We start from the raw sequence: 17,843 nt of genomic DNA on the forward strand, positions 1-17,843 counted from the left end.
TCAAAAAACAGTTTAAACGTGCCTTGTGTGGAGCGTTGTTTAGTCTCGCTCAAACGAGCACAAAGGGGTTTGCTAAAAAATTCCCAAAGGCATGATCTGGTTGGTAGAAATAAGACGAAATACACATATCAATGAAAAATTTACTAACAGCTTCAAAAATTATTCGCTAAATAACATCCCCTTTTCACATTAATGAAGGGTATTTAAAAGCAATTACGTTTTTATGTTGTTTTTCTGTTTTTCTCTAAACGTACGTATTGTGATGTGGATGTTGCTATGAACTACAAGTTTCTTATGTTGCTGCACATTGAAAAAAAATTGTTTCTGAAGCTTATTTTGATTTTTTAACAAGGAAAACTTTTTTTGGCAAGCTTAAGCGGCATATCAGGGGACTGTCCAATTTAACCATGCTCTGCATACAATCGAGCCAAAGAACCTACGAAAAGATCAAACGAACCTGATATGTTTTACATACATGAAAAAAACGTTTACCTGCACGGTGAACTAAAACTCAAAACATACTGAAATATTGTTCCCGAACGTTTCAAAAATTTGGGAGTACTCTAACTCGTGTAAATATTCTTTTCCAGCTTTGTAATTGCTTCACGTTGAAAGTGTTCAACTTTAGGTCATCACATTGAGGTAACTAAAACGATCGATATAGGTGCAAAAGTCTTTTGTCTTCAAGTTATGCGACGCAAATCCTACTTTAAAAATAAGTCACCCTTGATGATAAAACGAGAAGAACATGTTTAAATATTCTTGTCGCTGAGGACAAACCAAAGAGGATAGGAGAAAAATAAAAAGAAAAAGGAAGATGTAATAGCGTAATATACTTTCCACCTATAATATTTCTCAACAACTTTGTGCCTTTTTATTTTTTTTTACTTCGTTGTAAAATTGTCAATATATCTCTTTTTCTTTTTTTCGTGCAGGCTATCAGATTTGACATGGGCCTAGGATTCACGATAAGGATATACTATACAGCAATAGTCGATGAAGAATAAATAAATCATGAGTACAAGGTTCACTTTTCAAACAATGTCGATAATTAACGAGACGGAAATTGATGTTTCAATATAATCAAACTCATTCATTCCTTATACTTGCAAATCGTAAAGAGATTGTTTCTTTTTGCTGGAATAATATTAAAATATTGAAGAAAATATGAAAGGGGGAATGAAAAGCATCGCCAAAGTGGAAATCAAAGCTATTGTAGCTTCTGATTAAGTCACCAATCTTTTTCTTTAAAAACAAAAGTTAATGTTGTCTATATTTTAAATTGCCTCTGTCTTCCCAAGGGCCATCGAGAATGACTCCATCATTGTAGTTTCGGCCAAAGGGAAATACGTCTCAATTCTGTGATCGTCAACTGTTACGTCAAAATTAAATTAAACAACCGTCAGTAATAATTGACGTAATAAATTTTCATTCGGACCACCTACTGGTGTTCGCTATTAATGCAACGATCTAACTGACCACGCCACTCGCTATCTCTGTGACAGATAGCGAATAAAACGAGTAGCCTAAAATTGTGCGAGCCGTAAAAAGGATTAAAGTAAAAATATTAGTTTAAGTTTTGAACGACCTGTATATTTATACTAACTATAAAGACATTTACCCCGTTCGCTCTATATTTCTTTGCGTCATGGTTGAATCGGGCTTCACCCTTATTAAATATCACGCGATAGAAATCTCGGGCTATAATTTTGAAATAGTTGATGAATAAGAGCACACGGTAACAAAGGATTGAAGTTCAAACAACATCGCTTTAAAAGTACAAAATGGAACATAATTAATGCTAGTGATTCCCTGTTCCTTCGATCATACAACTTAATCTGATATAAGTGCCTGTGTTTCCAAAGTGAAAATAAATCTCCCTTTCCTATATAAGAACAAGACACGAAGGAAATGCGAAGGTCCAAGTAATTGCAAACCAATATACCTACGATAAACTTAATGATCATTTTTATTTCTTTTGAAATCATTTTTGTTCATGAGATTGTTAATGTTTTTGAGTTATTTCTGTTTCTCTCTAGGGCATTTGATATTGGCATGGACGTAGTTGTGACGATAGGGGAATAAGGAACAATTGAGAAGAGGGAAATTGTTACGGATGTAAATGGCCGCTAGTTTATAAATATCATTCTCCATATCAATGAGTGTTTCTCTTTTGGACAATCGTCTACATACAATGTTTGGAAGTTTCTTACTCGTGCTTGTGTTCTTTCAAGTGCAGGGAACATGCTGAGTACGAAGATTCAAACAGGGCCTTTACTTTATCATTATAGTTATTATTGAAATTATAATTATTGTCATCATTATTTTGAATGTTATTATTGTTATTATCGGTGATGTTGTGAGGTTTTAATAGAGAGAAATATAAGTAATTACATACACAGCTGCTGAATATTTTGATGCGAGAGGACGCTTATGTTGACCTCCACACTGAGATGATAAATTAAGAAAATTAAAATATTTAAGTTTCATTTTCTTTCTGCGTGTAAACTTTATTACAGTTGTGATAGGTGATGCCTAATTGGCGTATTTATCATTTATCGTACAGTTTTTTATTGCTGAAGTGTGCATGCGCTCTTGGTCCTTTCCTTTGTTAGGTCAAACTTGTTATCCAAGAATATATTTTAATGTTTATTTCTCTCCTGTTTCGATTAGCTCGGCTACTTTGCGGGTAGGGATTGTTAGACATGTATTTTAATTGCTGTTATTGATGATACTTGACAGTCAGAGAGTTCAAGGGTACTTTGTGGGAGTCAGCCTAGATGAGAAAGTCAGTTTCATGTCGAGGATAGATATTCAGCAAATGCACAAGTGAATAGATTTATTTTTTAGATTTTAATGTAAAAAGTGCAAGTGGACAAATTAGTGAGAGAACCATCATGCAGCTATGATTAAACTTACGTTTATAACTTTACATGTAAACAGTTTGTTCGAAACTAGGTCAAGTTCATTTTGTGGTCTCTAAGATTAAATTTTTTTAAAAAAAAATAATCTAGCAATACGTGTATTTAAAGAAGTGACTTTAAAGCCTCCTCCTTCTTTGTATTATTCACCAAAGCAATGATGGGAAGTGTTTTGAATCGGAGTGAAAACAATCGTGTCGTTCGGGTATGTAAAACACTCTTTGAAAGGAACGAAAATCATCTCAGGACTGGAGTTTAAGGTCTTACGGCCGGTTACGGTCACTCATAAGGTCATTAGAGACCACCTTAACTGTTGACAAGACAAAGCGCAAGCTGGGTAAATCATCATTTTAATTTTTTTCTATTCATCAATTTTGCATTTGCCTACAATTGAATTTTTGCACTCATAGTTACATTTGCTTTAGTTATGTCTACTTACATTTCTCTTTCATTTAGAGACATCAATTTTGTTCGCGCCTAAACATAAATTTAACATGCAAGAGTCGAATGAAGTGGAACAAATCACGATCTATATTTAATCAAAATTCTCATCAGGAGAAAAACATAATACTGCGATATGTAAACTGCATTCAGCGTTAACCAGGCAAGTAAAAGAACAGACTAGATGTTCACTTTATACCTTCACTGTTTTAAGCAAGTACCTGAAAAAAATCCAAAACAGTAGCCACTATGATTACCAAGAACTGCACTTACGATATTTAACGTATATTTAAGTGTCACGTTGACGACTTTGTTAAAAATAGGGACGTAGAAAGCCTCTCCTTGAGTAAAGGGGATAATTTTTTGAAGAAACTGTGGTACTGCGTTCTTGGGAGAGTATAACAGGGAAATTTAGTGTTATCAACTGAGTTTATAATGTAGATCGGCCACCGTAAAGAGTTTAAAAGCTGGCGTTTTGAGTGTTAGCCCTTTGTCAGAGCGATATTAAAGGGCTAACGCTCCAAACGTCAGCTTTTAAACTCTTTAAGGTAAATAATTTACGTTATCAACGAAATAAATCATAATAATAATGATAATAATAATACTAAAGGCGTCTGTTTAGAATGTATTTCTGCGCTACTTCATAATGTAACTCAATTGCTCTCACCGAGTTTTTGAGCTTTGCGATAAAGTAATAAAAAGGAGGGGACGCAGATAATAAAAAGTTTCCTGTAGGAGATCCTAGATCTTTAACATGAAAGGGACCTTAAGTGCGTTAGGTTCTATTTTATATCCTGTTTCATGTTGTTGTTGTTTTTTAACCTTTGATTTATTTATTATTAATTTTTTATTATTTGTCTGGTTTTGGTTTTCGTTTCTGCTCTGCTTTTTTTGCCTTGTTTGATCTGTTCTGTTTTATTCCAAAAAAGGTTTTTGCAATGAAACAATTATAGGTCGTCTACAATAAATTAACAAAAAGGAAATAGCGTGGAAATAAAAAAAAAGGTTCTTTTGTGTAATCTGACATAGCTTATTACTACTACCTTAGGCAGGAGGTGGCAGCTGTAAGATTTTCGTTGCAGAAGAGATGGCTTCCGCCACTTACGTCATCTGCTTTTTCACTTCATTTATGTCTCCTTCTTTATATGCCTGGAACACCCCTGGGAAAGGTGAAGCTGTGCGCGAAAACAAGTGTCGGGATATAAAACTTTCGGAAAGCGTCGAAGAACTGATGAAAGCCTTCTCAATTTGCACCATTTGATCATTGACCATGCGCACGCGCAATGGATCAGCAGTTTTCAGATTAATTTTTGACTTGGCTCGTTCGAAAGTATGGCTGGCATTCATAAAGTCATAAATTGCTCTTTGAATGTATTTAGTCGGAAGTGTTTCGCTATGCATTTTTGCGGGTAGTACTTTATACCCGGCTAGTAGAGCATTTGCGTAACGCTTGACATCGAATGGTAAAATAGAGATGTCTGACAGTTCTATCAGTAAGCCTCCTTCAAATTTTGTAACAGCCTCGTGAAACTCAAATTTAGGATCGATGAATGTTTTCATCCAGTAAAAGTTGTCTTCTTGCGTGTGATAGACAGGGTACAGTTCCATTCCAGGCCCATAGAAATAGCTGAAATCGGCGGAAGGTATCCCCAGATACATATAAAAAGGGACGTAATCACTGAGAAAAAAGTAAGGTACAACATAGGGCTCGCTGAGATTGTTGGGTGAAGGCATTCTTTCCACCATTATGTCATACAGGCTTGTTTTATTCCCTTGTGCGTTGGGATCTTTGACTTTCTTGGCCCAATCAAATATGGCTGTCGAGAGAAGGGGGCAATTTTGGGTTGCCAATACGTAATTGCCACCAACAGCCACGTCTGTGTTCAAATAAACAACGGCTCTATCGGATAGAATCTTCTGATTTTGTTCTACCCATTCTATTGAGCCAATCAGGCCAAACTCCTCCGCCCCCCAACTACAGAACTTCAAGGTTCGTCGAGGTCTCCATCCTTCTCGAAGCATCTTGCTGACAGCGCGCGATATTTCCAATAGAGCTGCGGTGCCACTCGAAGGGTCAGCGGCTCCCAAAAACCAAGCATCTCGATGACTGCCGATTAATACGTATCTGTCTGGTTCCTCACGACCATAAATTGTTCCAATAACATTATAAATGGATTTTATTTCTACTGCGTTATTAACATGAAGTCGCGCGGTGCTGTTAGGCGTCCGAAAACCAGGACCAAATCCAAAAGAAAATTTTAGAGCTCCTTGCCAATCTCTGGGAACAGGATTCCCTGCAAATCAAACAAACCCTTAAGATTTTTCATAAAACCGAATGAAAATGATTTTCTCCAATTGAAATCAGGATGGAAAGGGAAAGAAAACATTCATTCGCATAAAAACAACAACAATAACAAAAACAAACAAAACTAAACAAGACCGTTTTGAAAATCACTGCATTAAGGAGGTCACGTACGAGCTTCAAAAACAAAGTGGAAGAAAAGTTTTCGCTAACATAAATGCTTGTGACCGGTGATCAAAATTTTAATAACTCCAAAAGGGATTAACAATGCACAAAAAATATTGTCTTTTTCTCTTTTCTTCATTATTTGTGTTACCTCAAGAACTAAATTTGAATTTGAAAAAAAGGTGGGTATCCTAGTGAAAGTTCAATTTAGACAAAATATACATTTACCAGTCATTTTCCTAGAGACGATGCACAGTTAGTTTCTTTATTTAAATACCGTTTCTCTAACCTCGAAGCTGTTTCAGCAATACCAGAGCATCGTTGTGGGAGATGGGCTGTGATGGTATTATTCCGAAAGCAGTCATATTTCTGGCACCTCGGTACAACCCGTCAATAGATGGAATCTCGGGAGTGCGCGAGTCACCCCAATTTGTGGCCACTGGTTTTTCAAATACAGCGTCTCCAGAGATCTTTGATGTGTAAGGGTAGGTATTATTTGGTCTGGATGAGTGCACGTCTGGAAATATTAGTGCTCCAACAGCACCAAGTCTGGCCGCCAGGTGAATCTTTTATGAATGTGGAAATATATTTTAGAATATTAACGTAAAGAAATGGGCATTGCATGATATAACATGAGATTATTCCCATAAACTATCAAATAAATTACAACTTTTAGTGTTTGTCCCTTAAAAATCACCTGAAACAAGTTCTATTTCTGAGAATTAATTTTTGATTGGACGTGGTCTTTAGTACGTTACCTGACAAAAAGGCTTTAATTTGTTTTAGCGATTTTAACCACGAGGTCGAAAAAAATATTTATCACTTACCTGTGCTTGAATTCCTCTTGCGATGACAATTTTGTTTGTTAAAGACACATTGTTATGGTTGAGAAGAGCGATGTCAGCCTTAGATCCTTTATTAATGTATACAAGTTCACCCTCAACAGTTCCGTTTGGTGAGTAAGCAAAATACGGAAAATGGTCAAATGCTTTCGTTGCAGTAGGCTCAGGTTTTGCCTGCAAAAACAATGGAAAAAAAATGGCGATACTCGTTGTGAGTAGCGTTCGAGGCGGTTCTACTTATTAAAACTGCTAGACATTCCCGCAACCCGGGAAAAGGTTTGCAGGGGATCACGCAGTGTTAAACCCCTTGTAGACTTCTCGCCGCCTCGCGTTGCCCAAGCCGTCGTTCATAAAAGGCAATGTGCAAAGAGCAGTACGGAGAACACACACGCTAATTTTAAGGTGTAACGAGTTACTTGTTTGTTTTGTTTTGTTTTTTGCATGTATGTACTATCCAAGAAAAGCCCATGGTAATTGTTAATCTCCAGTAGACCTCCACCTTAATTTTCCCTGTAATTGTATGAGCGATAGTCCCGTTCACGACAACTTCTACTTTGTTTGGATTGTTCTCCTGAGGGAGAGAGAGTGGCACTTTGTACTCCGGCATTTCTACTGCGTCAAACCCATACGTCCTCCAATTTTCTGCGATATGTTCAGCAAGGTCACGCTGACGCTGCGATCCAGCCATGTGAGGCTCGGAAGTAATAAACCTGCATTGCAAAAATGATGTAAAGATAAATTATTAAAGATAAAATAACGAATGAGTCCTTATTGCCGTGTATCTCTTCGGCAACAGATTACAGATGACTTTAAAATGTGAAAAAAACGACGACAACAACAACAACAACAAATTAAAAAACAACAAAACAAAACGCCACAGCCGAGTGTATCGATCACTGATCTTCTCAAATTGTATATGTATGCAAATATATATATGCGAATTCAAAATACTTCTCGTCTACCCTCTTTTAATAAATCACCCTTTTTTCAATAAGAATCCATATTTCTTCGTACATTCATTTAGTGATCAAAATTTAACCCTCTAGGAAAAAAGGAAGAATAAAAGAAATAAATAAAAAAAAAATTTGAAAAAAACCACGGTGCCCTGCACGTGCGTTACAACAATAATTATACCAGTGCAAAAATATTTACTTCAGTAGAAAAATACTTGCTCTGAATACAAAAATGTAAATCCCAGTTAAAAATATTTAAAGATATTCTATCAAGGTATATGACTCGTAGCCTTGGTTTCTATACTATTTTTGTCTTTCAAAATAATTTCTTTGTTCGTTGGAAAGAAAGGAAATAGTGACAATTCTTTTTATTTTAATTTCCTTTCAGTGGTCTTTGCATTAAAGGCTGCGTTAAGGCTCAGCTGATATCTGTTCCAGTGCACTTATTTGATACAGCTGTTAAGTTTGGCTAAATGGCCAAATTTGTCATATTATGATTATCGGGAGTGGAAGCTGAATAATGGGACCTCGATTGTTTATTATTCTTTGTTCCTTTTTTGGAATTAATTCATTATTCTTTTTCAAATTTTTTTTTGGTATTCATTCTTCCCTATTCCTTGAACGTAAGCAAGATTTTTCCTTGATTTCAGGTTTCATTTCATGATTATACATTTGCGGTGGCTCATAAGTGTCTTGGTGGCCAAGTCAACTCACACAGATTCTGCCATAGTTCACAAAAACATATTATGGCCTGTAATGGAATAGTTATTAGGTTAAGCCGTGAGTTCGTTGAGTTTTGCCGTGAATTGTGGTTGAATTACAGTCTTGTCGTGAGTTCTCTTTGTCCTGTTGTAAGTTTTGTTTTTGCCGTGACTCTTATGGTCCGCCGTATACATTTGATTATAGGTATCACACTGTCGCATCATACTATTTGTCAAACTAAGGTGATATTGTATTTTTCGGTGCTATGGTTATTATTATCACAACGTAATTTTCTCTTTAACGGCAATAGTCTCTTCTGCAAGCAACTCTATCGTCGCACATGCCTTTCTTGCCCCAGTTATTAATGACAAATCTATACAAACAAAACCTGAATGATGTTTGGAAAAATTACAAAATAGGCGAAAGATAAGAAGCATCTGTATGGAGCTTTTGCATGATGAGGTGGGACTTTGTAGGTAAAAAATAAAAGACCCCTCTCAATTAACAAGCATAATGCTTGAGTTTGTGTTCACTCGTTTATAGCTTATCCCACTACCCCAAGCTGATACTTAAGTTAAAGGAAAACTATTCATTACAAGATATCATATAAATTATCTCTTTCTGATATTCTTGATGGAACTATGTAGCTCCAAATGTAATATCAGTGGCTGTTTTTCCAAACTTGAGGTTGACCCCAAACCTTCAAGCATGTAGATCGGAAAATCTGTCAAAAGACGACAAAAAAATAACTATGATGCCTATCTCGAGAGATAAAATGAGCCAAGTCATGCAATTCGAAGTAATGTAACAATCCCGAGGAGGTTACAAAATCCACCGAAACATTTCAATAACAGCTCAAAACGTCAAAAGAACGTCAGAAAAAAGGTAAAAGCCGAAAAAAAAAAGACACAAGTGTAGAAAACAGGAGGAGATCAGAGTGGACTGTTATCGAAGATAAGCTTGACAAACACCAGACCAATGTTAGTCGCGTTGTTATCTATTAGTACGAACGTGAAAATTACAAAGCTTTAGAATCTACTTGTTCATTAACTTCCCGTGATTTCGGCAATGTAATTGCTACATTTCCAGTTTCATTTTAAGGTTTATAATTACTGATGAGAAGTGCGTGACCTAGCCTGTTTATCCGCTCTACCTATTTTGAACTAGCAAATGGTATCTTCAACATGTCTGGTTATAAATCAAAACAGCTGTAAGCGTGTTGCTGAACGCCTCGACCTTGTGCTGGCAAACACTCGTTTGGGAGGTTCATACAGAAAATACATAACCAGGACAATCGAATAAGAAAGCGGTCATTATTATTCCATTGGCATGACTGCGTTATTCATTATTCCCGAGGTTTACAAACCCAATTATTCATTATTTACTTAAAGCCGTTATTCACTATTCATTATTCAGCTTCCACTCCCGATAATTAGCATATCAAACAGACATGCATTTTCGCATCGTAGTCCGGTTCGATTCGCTATAGCTTTAGGGAATTTGTCAAGCTCATACAACTACAAGCACAACTTTTCCCTTCGTTGAAAACTGCCGTATTCTCCCGATAGAGATCTCTATCACATTATTTGTTATGTTATTCATTTCGGCCAACGAAATTAGGAAATCTAATAATGATAGAAAGAGTTTGAATGAATTGTGTCTGGTGTCTGAAACGCTGTGTCGGAAACTCTGAACACTAAATTAACTGACCTATCTTCCTCTACAATATGATACTCAGATCACTGATAGACATCATGCAACAAGAGGAAATCATTATCGAATCTTTAGGGGTTTATTAAACTAAGCGTTTTTCTCTGAGTAGAGGAAATGACCCTCTCGGAAACAGATTTCCAAGCGCACTAACCTGAGGTTTTCTTCGATGTTTTTCGCCTGTATCTCCCCTTGAAACATCTCGTGGTATTTTTCCTTGCCGGGTGCTCCATTAACGGTTCGGCATATTGCAGTACCTTTTTCAGCCTTCACTGCGAAATAACCTATAAGAAACGCTGCAACTGAGAAAAGAACGACTAAAATAACGACAATGAAGACATTACGGCGTCTGGTCGATCGTCGTGGGATAATTGGAAGTTCCATCTCCATCTCCGGTGAGGTTCGCATGAACCTATAAGACAAGGTCTAGTCTTTCCTTAGTTCTTCGAACGCATTACTTCGATGCGGTTTCCGATCACATGCCCTTGTTAATTGAATTATGTAGCAGCAAATTCCTGATTTGTAGGGTGGGGAAGGGGAAAGCGGAATAACTTTAAAGGAGAACTGAAGCCAAAAATTGAGTTAATTTCTTTCGATAGCCAAAGTGACGAAATTCTCGATTTCAAGCGTTATTTGTGCTAAATGTGTCTTACCTTGGAGAAATATTTCTTTAAAGTTTGTATTTTCGCGCTGTTTCGGCTTTCAAACCGTGGGCACCAATTTTAAATCAGCGGTCTTCCAAATGAGCCTGTGACGTATGTTATGGGGATCACTTTAGAACGTGTTATCGTTCAGCTAAGTTTTAATAGAAATTGCGTCTTCGTCGACCCTTCGTTATGAGCGGAATAGAACCATTTCAGTTCGAACCAGTATATCAGCCTGGAGAAGAACCACCTCAGGAAGAGAGTGTAGGACAGGAGGTAGAAGCCCACGAAGAAGACAATACTTCGAGGATGGGAAACACCGAATGGTGTTTGTGCGGCGCTTGTGCGCTTATGCCGGTGGCAAATGAATGTTACTGCTGCCAAGAACTAGAGGAGCTTAATCAAAAGTTCGACAATTCAGGTTTGTACTTATTATGTGATTATTCTCACGAGTATTTTGTTTGAAGCGACCGCTTCTTTGCTAAGAGTGACAAAAGGTGGACAATTGCAAACTCGATCTTAGTTGTAATTGCAATTACAAGGTCTGATGGATGAAATTATTGAAACAGTGAGGGAAATAAAATGTTAAGACTTTTTTCTTCTTGATAGGTGTTAGATGTATAACAGAACATCCGAAATTTGGTATTGTATGCCTGGACACGGATGTTTTGAGCACGGCATTGGTTGCAATCCACAATGCGCGGCTCAATCCAATTCCCGACCCTATCGTCAACAGGTAAACTGTCTTTTTCTTTCTTATTTTGTACGCGTAATTAAGTCAATCGCTTTTGTGACTTTATATCCTCTTGTTCTCTAGAACTTGGCGTTTGGCAGCCTACAGACAATTTACTTGGTGGGCACATGGGGTATTAGGAAAAAACCGGCGGAGAATCGTGCCAGCATGCGTCGTCACGGCCATACGTAAAACATTTCCAGAAGAGAGTGGTAATTACGTGGGGTTTCGAGAAGCAGATCTGGAACTTTGAACTTTATCCGTAATGTCCTTTAATAATGATTAGTAACATATCCTTTGCGTGTATAACACCAGAGGCTCTTCTTTCCTTATGTTACGGTTTCTTTCTAAAATTTGCGTGAAATATACAATTACTTATCGAGGATATGAATTACTAACACATTTCTGCATAGTGATTCAGTCAAAAGCCATGCAGAGCCAAACGAATGTCACCCCTACTGCAGTTATTAAATTATCCACATTGCCAGGGATAGCTGCGTGGCCTGAATGAAATAAACCTCAAACCTAACTTTGATTGCTTTTTGCTACGATGATTGCTTTTATTTTCATTTGATTGTGTTATTGACAAAGTTGTTGTATTTAATTATTCAAAAATCTCGAAGTATGATTAGCAATGACATCTGCTTTAGGAGGCCGGGGTTTGCTGGCAATGTTTACAGGAATGTGTGGTGCTGTGACTGTTGCACTCCTCTCTTGTGGTTTTAAGCATTTTCTCTCTACAATGGCATTAAGCATTGGCTTGAGATGATAATTGGTTGTCTTCTCAAATATGGGCTTCGCCACCCATTCTTTTGTATTTTTCGGAAACACCACCTTATATTGCAGCTCCCCTTGGTTGGCACCCCTGGATACAGTGGCTTGTTGTCTACCAGTGTTGGCATTATGGTCTAGGGCTGCCAACTGAGTTCGAGCAACCATGCCATTATAAGAGAAGTGCTGCCGTTTGGGTGCATATTTGGTCTGCACACTATGGTACACCTCTAAATTGCCAGTATGACAACTTAGTGTTAGTTGCTGAATGTCCTTCAACAGATGTTTATCGAATACAACCTCCTTCAATGCATTATGAGCAGAGGAGCCAGCCCTAAGCCACCTTTTAGTTCTTGCGATAGCTGGAGGGATTGGTTGGTGGGCACATTCCTCATACAGGTCAGCTGAATCCCAGGAGTGGATATTGGCAGTGTGATAGACAATGGATATCCACTTCTCTCTCAACATCTCCTTGTCTCCCCCACATGTTTTGGCACACCACCAAAGGTGGTTTGAGATGGATCTGATCCAGAGAGAGAGATCAGCACATTCTCTCTTCTTTGCTTTTTCAGTTAACTTTTTAGTTATACTCTTGGAAAGGTGCCACACATCAAATTGATGATCAACTTCAGGGAAATTTCTTTTCATGTCAGCCCTAATGCCCACATGACGGTCAGTTGCAACAACCATAATTTTCCCCCCTTTTTCATAGATGTTTTCCATACAGCGTTTAAAACCCTCTCTTTCCATGGCATTGCTATTATTTACTTCACTGACCTGAACAACCTTGAAGTCAACAATCTTATCAGTTTTCTGATCAATCATGGTATATGTCCCATATTTTGCATTATGGCCAGGACTGTCACAACGCCCATCCCCTGAAAGCCACAGATCTCGCCCCCCTACCTCAGAAAAAGTGGAATTTTGTTCTTTAAGCCAGAACTCATTGATTACGGGTAATAAGTACTTGTTTTGAATATTATAAAATGTTTTCTCACTGAAAATTTTCAAATTTAAGATATCTGCCAAAGATGCTACTTTTGTAAAGGTAGAGCCACTGAGCAAAATAGATGATGACAGCAACAAATTTCCAGCTGCCATCCCCTCAAGCATTGGCTGGCTTTGCCAGGAGTACTTATGATTATTCATACATTCTAGGGTGACAAATAGTTGGCTTCCTTGTGTGGATTGGTTCCTCTTAATCACAACTGCACCACACTCAGGACAGTACTTAAACAATTTAAATAGCTCTTGTTTAAATACAATGTATTTGGTATCATCCTGTGGCTTTTCGCATTTTGTTTCCCCTTGGTGTTTGTTGTCTGATCCTGACAGGTTCGAATCATCTGAATCTTCCTGTTTTGTGGGAAGGTAGATGCCATCTTTTCTTGGAGAGACTTCTGGGGAAGCAGCAGCTTCAGTTGCTTCTCCCTTGTTATCTTCAATTTCAGGAAGGAATACCTCTTCAGTCTGGGTGCTGCTTTCTGAAACATCAACCTCGACTTGGGTGTCAGTAGATTTCATCATTAAATGAAGACCACGAAGATTGACTTGGATCCCAAAATCCACACCCTTGTTTGGCAAATTCACCTGCACTGCTTGTGACTCAACCAACGGGCTTTTAGGCCCTAAATCATGTGGGAATGGATATGATGGGCTGTCTGAGGTTGATGTACTTGCTCCACAATTCACTACATCAACAGGTGCAGGCTGTTCTAAAGCTGAAGCTGCATGTTCTTCGATTCCTCAACTAGGTTGTGCAGTGATAGAGGCTATATACTATAACAGAAAAAATATTAACTCTGTTATGGTATGGGTTAGTGACCCTTTGAGAGAATGAAAAATGTGGGTATGAGGGATAAACTATGCTACTATATGGTTACACAATGATTCAATGGGATTTTCTTGGAAAATATAACACCTGACCCTGCCCTCCTTTGGTTGAAAGCCTGCACTGGTTTTAACTTAGAATTTCCAGTTGTATTAAGTTTTTATTCACATAGAGGTAAAGAAGGTTAAAAGAATTCATTATTTAAAGAATAATATCCACAACTTACATATAGTCTATTTGTACTAATTTTATTCACCTGCTAGTTAACAAGGGACAGGTATAATGTTCCTAGAATTAAAGAATAATCACTTTATTCTGAAACAATTTAATTTTGTTTACCTACTGGTCAAACATTTTCAGGAGAGATGAAGTACAAAGATGACTCAGAAAAAAAAAAACATGAAACTAGAAGGAATTCCATGGCAGGATATTGTTTTGCTTAAGGAGAAGAAATACTTTTCTGTGAAAATTTAATGTTTCTCAATGGAACCTATTCGGGTGATATCCCTTAAGATATAAATTGTTATTGCCCTCAAACTGCATTCACCTTTCAATTTTTTTTTTGTATCAATCATGCATAAATGATGAGCAGCTTCAAGAGTTTGCAACAACCCAAGCTTTGCAACAACCCAACCCAGATACAAGAGAGTAATTCGCGATTCACTTACTTCTTTTCTGACTTTCTCTTCTGAACGTTTCTCCGATGAAAGTCGAGGTCTTTTTGATGGTCTCCGATGCGAAAAAACCGTGGGTATTGCACCTGGTTTTAGCGTAGATCTGGGTTTCAAACCAAGAATTTCTGCTTTCAAGTCTCGTTCGTAGCAGTCAGGTGTAAAATGTTCTGAGCACAGCCTGGAGTTTTTCGAAACGACCAGATCCGCTCGTGAGATCTTTGCCAGCCACTGTGATCGTAGAGCTTCATCCCTCGGAAAGCAATGGTAGGATATACCGGTTGTGTACCTCGAGTCGTTGTTACAATCGAACGCCGCGCAGTATACCATTTTTTAGCTCGAAAGTAATCGAAGTAAATATAGCAACGAGGGCTACTCAACGGCACATGATCTGGACACGTAACTACGTTTCAGAGACACAGGGTTACGAAAGCCAAAATATTTTTCTCTTACACAATCCCTGGACAGAAGACCAATTTTCTTATATGAGAGGCGATTGAATCATTTTTTGCTTCACCTTGCACAATCTTTACTCCTGGAAAACCACAAATTCTTTCCCACGAGCAAGCCGCAGTCCTGAATTCAACTTGCCTGTTTCTTGCTGTGTTTACCTTCATCCCCATAACCTACGTCACACGCTACAAAAAGAACCGCTGACATTCGTGTTCTGAGCCGACGTACCACAGTCAAATGTCGAGCCAATTATCACTAAAAACCCTTCGTTTTCTGGATGAAAACTGTCGTTAGAGGGAAAAAAAAATGACGGAAATTTGTTCCATCATACATAAATGTACGATACACGGTGAAAAAAATTACATGAATTTGGACTTCAGTTCTCCTTTAAATGGCTCATGAAACCCGTCTTGCTGCGATGTGAAGTTGTGAAACTTTCTTTTCTCCTGAGACTTATCTTACTAGGTTTGTTTTAAGGTACAGACTAAACTACATTCTAAAGACCATTTTGTGGCCAATAACCACAGTCTTGGTGGAAAATCCAATCTACTCTCCTCATTTTCTGCATTCCGTCCTCATCATTCCTCGTTTCCCCCCCGTAAAATTAATGTCATTAAAATTCATTCAAACGCGAAAAAGTAAGCATCTCTTTTGTGCAACTAGCTCCTGGAAAAAAAAAATTCGCATTATCAGAATCAATGAACAAGTAGGAAACAAGAATTTGCAACTCATTGAAGTCACTCCTCACCAAGTGAACACAACGATGATCAAGTAACCAGCAAACCGCGCTTTTTGATTTCATATCCTTTTGAAACGATCTGCGGGATCCGCGATACCTAAATTTTGCATAACGCTAAGTAGCACGGTGGCCCACAACTGTCACGGCAAAACAAAAAAGTCACGGCAAAACAAAGAAAACGAGTTGGTCAGCGGTTGGTCAGCGGTTGTTATTTGCATCTGAAATGGTACGTTGTGTAACAGTAACACACGGCTCGCTCGAAAAACTGCCATTTTCGAGCTCGCAATGTTTTGCACCGCGTGTGGTTCAGTAGTAGATGAAGATGCAAACTTTTGTAAAAACTGTGGTAGAGGTACGATTCTTAATTTAAAGTGTTCGTATTTGCATTCCTTTTAGTTCCAAATAACGATAGGCGTGAGAAGACACTGCTACAAATTAGCTGATTAGCGTGTTTCTGGAATTAGATTGTGCATGTAGTCTGCGTATAATTTATAGGCCTTGATGAAATAAGGATTTTTCAACAGGCGGAAAGTACTGTACGCCTGCAAAAAGTCAGAGAGCACGAGGTTAAAGGCCAAAACATTCCTGATTATTTTTAAAATCATTTATCTTGAGTTTTACTGGTGTTAAACAGACTTAAGGAAATAACACTGTTTAAAGTAAAGTTTCCTCTGAGGTGTAAGCTACATTATTTTGCTTGATTGTTTTTTTTCCAATTAATTTGTAGCAGCGTCTTCTCACGCCTATCGTTATTTGGAACTAAAAGCGTCGCTTGTTCAAACTAAAACGAATAAATATAAACTCTTTTAAGATTGTCATTGGTTTCTTTTTCACCCCTCCACTATTCTTAGCAACAAAGGTCGCCATTTCGTTTGGTTACTGTTACACCACGTACCATTTCAGATGCAAATAACAACCGCTGACCAACTCGTTTTCTTTGTTTTGCCGTGAGTTAATTTTGTTTTGCCGTGAGTTAATTTTGTTTTGCCGTAGGTTAATTCTGTTTTGCCGTGAGTAAAGTTTGTAGTGCCGTGATTTTTGTTTTGCCGTGACAGTTGTGGGCCACTGCAGGGTAGTACATAAAAAAATCATTTAGAACTAATTTTAAAATTCCTGAAATATTCTCACTTAGGTATTATAAGGCGGATTAATTAAGAAATATTGGTCCCTATGCCAAATGACGGGTGCATTGCTAAGTAACAGCTTTGGCATATTAGGAGATCAGAGAGAATTCAGAGAATGTTGTTTAAGGTGGCTGTTACCAGTTTTCATCATTTTGATGGTTTGTTACTTTGAAAAAATATAACAAAAAGATTGACCAAGGCCAGTTGAACACTTTTACAAGATTGAATGATACAATCCTTCGTTATCCAAAAATAGTTGTCATTGTGTCACTAGTAGTTTCCATGGCAACGCTTTCATAGCATTATTCAGACGCATTTTTTAGCTTATGGCTCAAATAATTTGAAAACTAACTCGGTGACCCCATGATTTTTCTTAGTGATTGCTTTTGGCACTTGAAAAGGAAAATGCATAAAGATTTTAAAAAAATTCTACGGAGCGGAATTTCAGAAAATTTAGAAAACGGGAATTTTCACGCATCGCAAATGTCCTTCCGTAGAAATTGCTAGTTTTTTTTCTGACGATTCCTTTCCAAAGTAATTATTATATTGGAACATTAAAAAGAAGGGGTCACCATACTATTGTTCATGCAAAAGCTTTCGTGAGTTTAGCAATTCCCACGCACGTTCTCGCGCATCTAAAAATCTGGATTCTATAAGATCGACAAATGCTCATGATCTGTTTCGGCTACCGCTGACAATTGCGTGTGCTCGCGCGAGCTCCTACGGCATCCGATCACAAACGTTCGGAAACGTTTACTGCTCAGAAAGTCATTCAGCAGCCGTTAAAGACAGCCCTCCAGGCTCACCTTGAAATATTTACTTCCAACCTCTGACTATATAA

At 37.7% G+C, this 17,843-nt stretch overlaps 3 protein-coding genes across 6 annotated transcripts; 1 reads left to right on the top strand and 2 right to left on the bottom strand.

Annotated features, from left to right (window-relative positions):
- Positions 1–3,254: 3,254 nt before the first annotated feature.
- LOC113677028 (aminopeptidase NAALADL1) lies at positions 3,255–16,039 on the bottom strand. 4 transcript variants are annotated; one of them, XR_016179947.1, is made up of 7 exons: positions 15,888–16,039; positions 10,191–10,320; positions 7,171–7,381; positions 6,657–6,845; positions 6,119–6,395; positions 4,406–5,656; positions 3,255–3,583 (listed from the first exon to the last, which is right to left on the bottom strand). XR_016179947.1 is itself a non-coding variant. In XM_089183314.1 (6 exons), the coding sequence occupies exons 2-6, from the start codon at positions 10,235–10,237 to the stop codon at positions 4,464–4,466; spliced, it is 1,917 nt and encodes a 638-aa protein (XP_089039440.1). In that variant the 5' UTR covers positions 10,238–10,320; positions 15,888–16,039; the 3' UTR covers positions 3,255–4,463. The 4 variants fall into 4 exon arrangements, 2 of the variants coding, with proteins under 2 accessions (XP_089039440.1, XP_027049574.2); XR_016179946.1 differs by lacking the exon at positions 15,888–16,039 and having other exon boundaries at positions 10,191–10,571; XM_089183314.1 differs by having other exon boundaries at positions 3,255–5,656.
- LOC149039905 (P2X purinoceptor 7-like) lies at positions 10,586–11,948 on the top strand. The gene is made up of 3 exons (XM_089183316.1): positions 10,586–11,101; positions 11,290–11,416; positions 11,498–11,948. Exons 1-3 carry the CDS (start codon positions 10,873–10,875, stop codon positions 11,664–11,666), a joined length of 525 nt encoding a protein of 174 aa, XP_089039442.1. The 5' UTR covers positions 10,586–10,872; the 3' UTR covers positions 11,667–11,948.
- On the bottom strand, positions 11,953–15,323 carry LOC113670190 (uncharacterized). Its single transcript, XM_089183315.1, has 2 exons — positions 14,684–15,323; positions 11,953–13,963 (listed from the first exon to the last, which is right to left on the bottom strand). The coding sequence occupies exon 2, from the start codon at positions 13,709–13,711 to the stop codon at positions 12,014–12,016; it is 1,698 nt and encodes a 565-aa protein (XP_089039441.1). The 5' UTR covers positions 13,712–13,963; positions 14,684–15,323; the 3' UTR covers positions 11,953–12,013.
- Positions 16,040–17,843: the final 1,804 nt, after the last annotated feature.

The sequence above is a fragment of the Pocillopora damicornis genome, chromosome 9, assembly GCF_964200805.1.
Source record: "Pocillopora damicornis chromosome 9, jaPocDami1.2, whole genome shotgun sequence".
Classification (NCBI taxonomy): domain Eukaryota; kingdom Metazoa; phylum Cnidaria; class Anthozoa; order Scleractinia; family Pocilloporidae; genus Pocillopora; species Pocillopora damicornis.

Bases quoted from the DNA above. Each gene is read 5' to 3' on its own strand.
- LOC113677028 (XM_027193773.2), bottom strand. From the start codon at position 10,444: ATGCGAACCTCACCGGAGATGGAGATGGAACTTCCAATTATCCCACGA. The intron at 7,382-10,190 runs GTTAGTGCGCTT...TTTGCAATGCAG, and splicing joins AACATCGAAGAAAACCTCAG to GTTTATTACTTCCGAGCCTC. The intron at 5,657-6,118 runs GTTAGAGAAACG...TTTGATTTGCAG, and splicing joins ATTGCTGAAACAGCTTCGAG to GGAATCCTGTTCCCAGAGAT.
- LOC113670190 (XM_089183315.1), bottom strand. From the start codon at position 13,711: ATGATGAAATCTACTGACACCCAAGTCGAGGTTGATGTTTCAGAAAGC.
- LOC149039905 (XM_089183316.1), top strand. From the start codon at position 10,873: ATGAGCGGAATAGAACCATTTCAGTTCGAACCAGTATATCAGCCTGGA. The intron at 11,102-11,289 runs GTTTGTACTTAT...TCTTCTTGATAG, and splicing joins TCAAAAGTTCGACAATTCAG to GTGTTAGATGTATAACAGAA. The intron at 11,417-11,497 runs GTAAACTGTCTT...CTTGTTCTCTAG, and splicing joins CCCGACCCTATCGTCAACAG to AACTTGGCGTTTGGCAGCCT.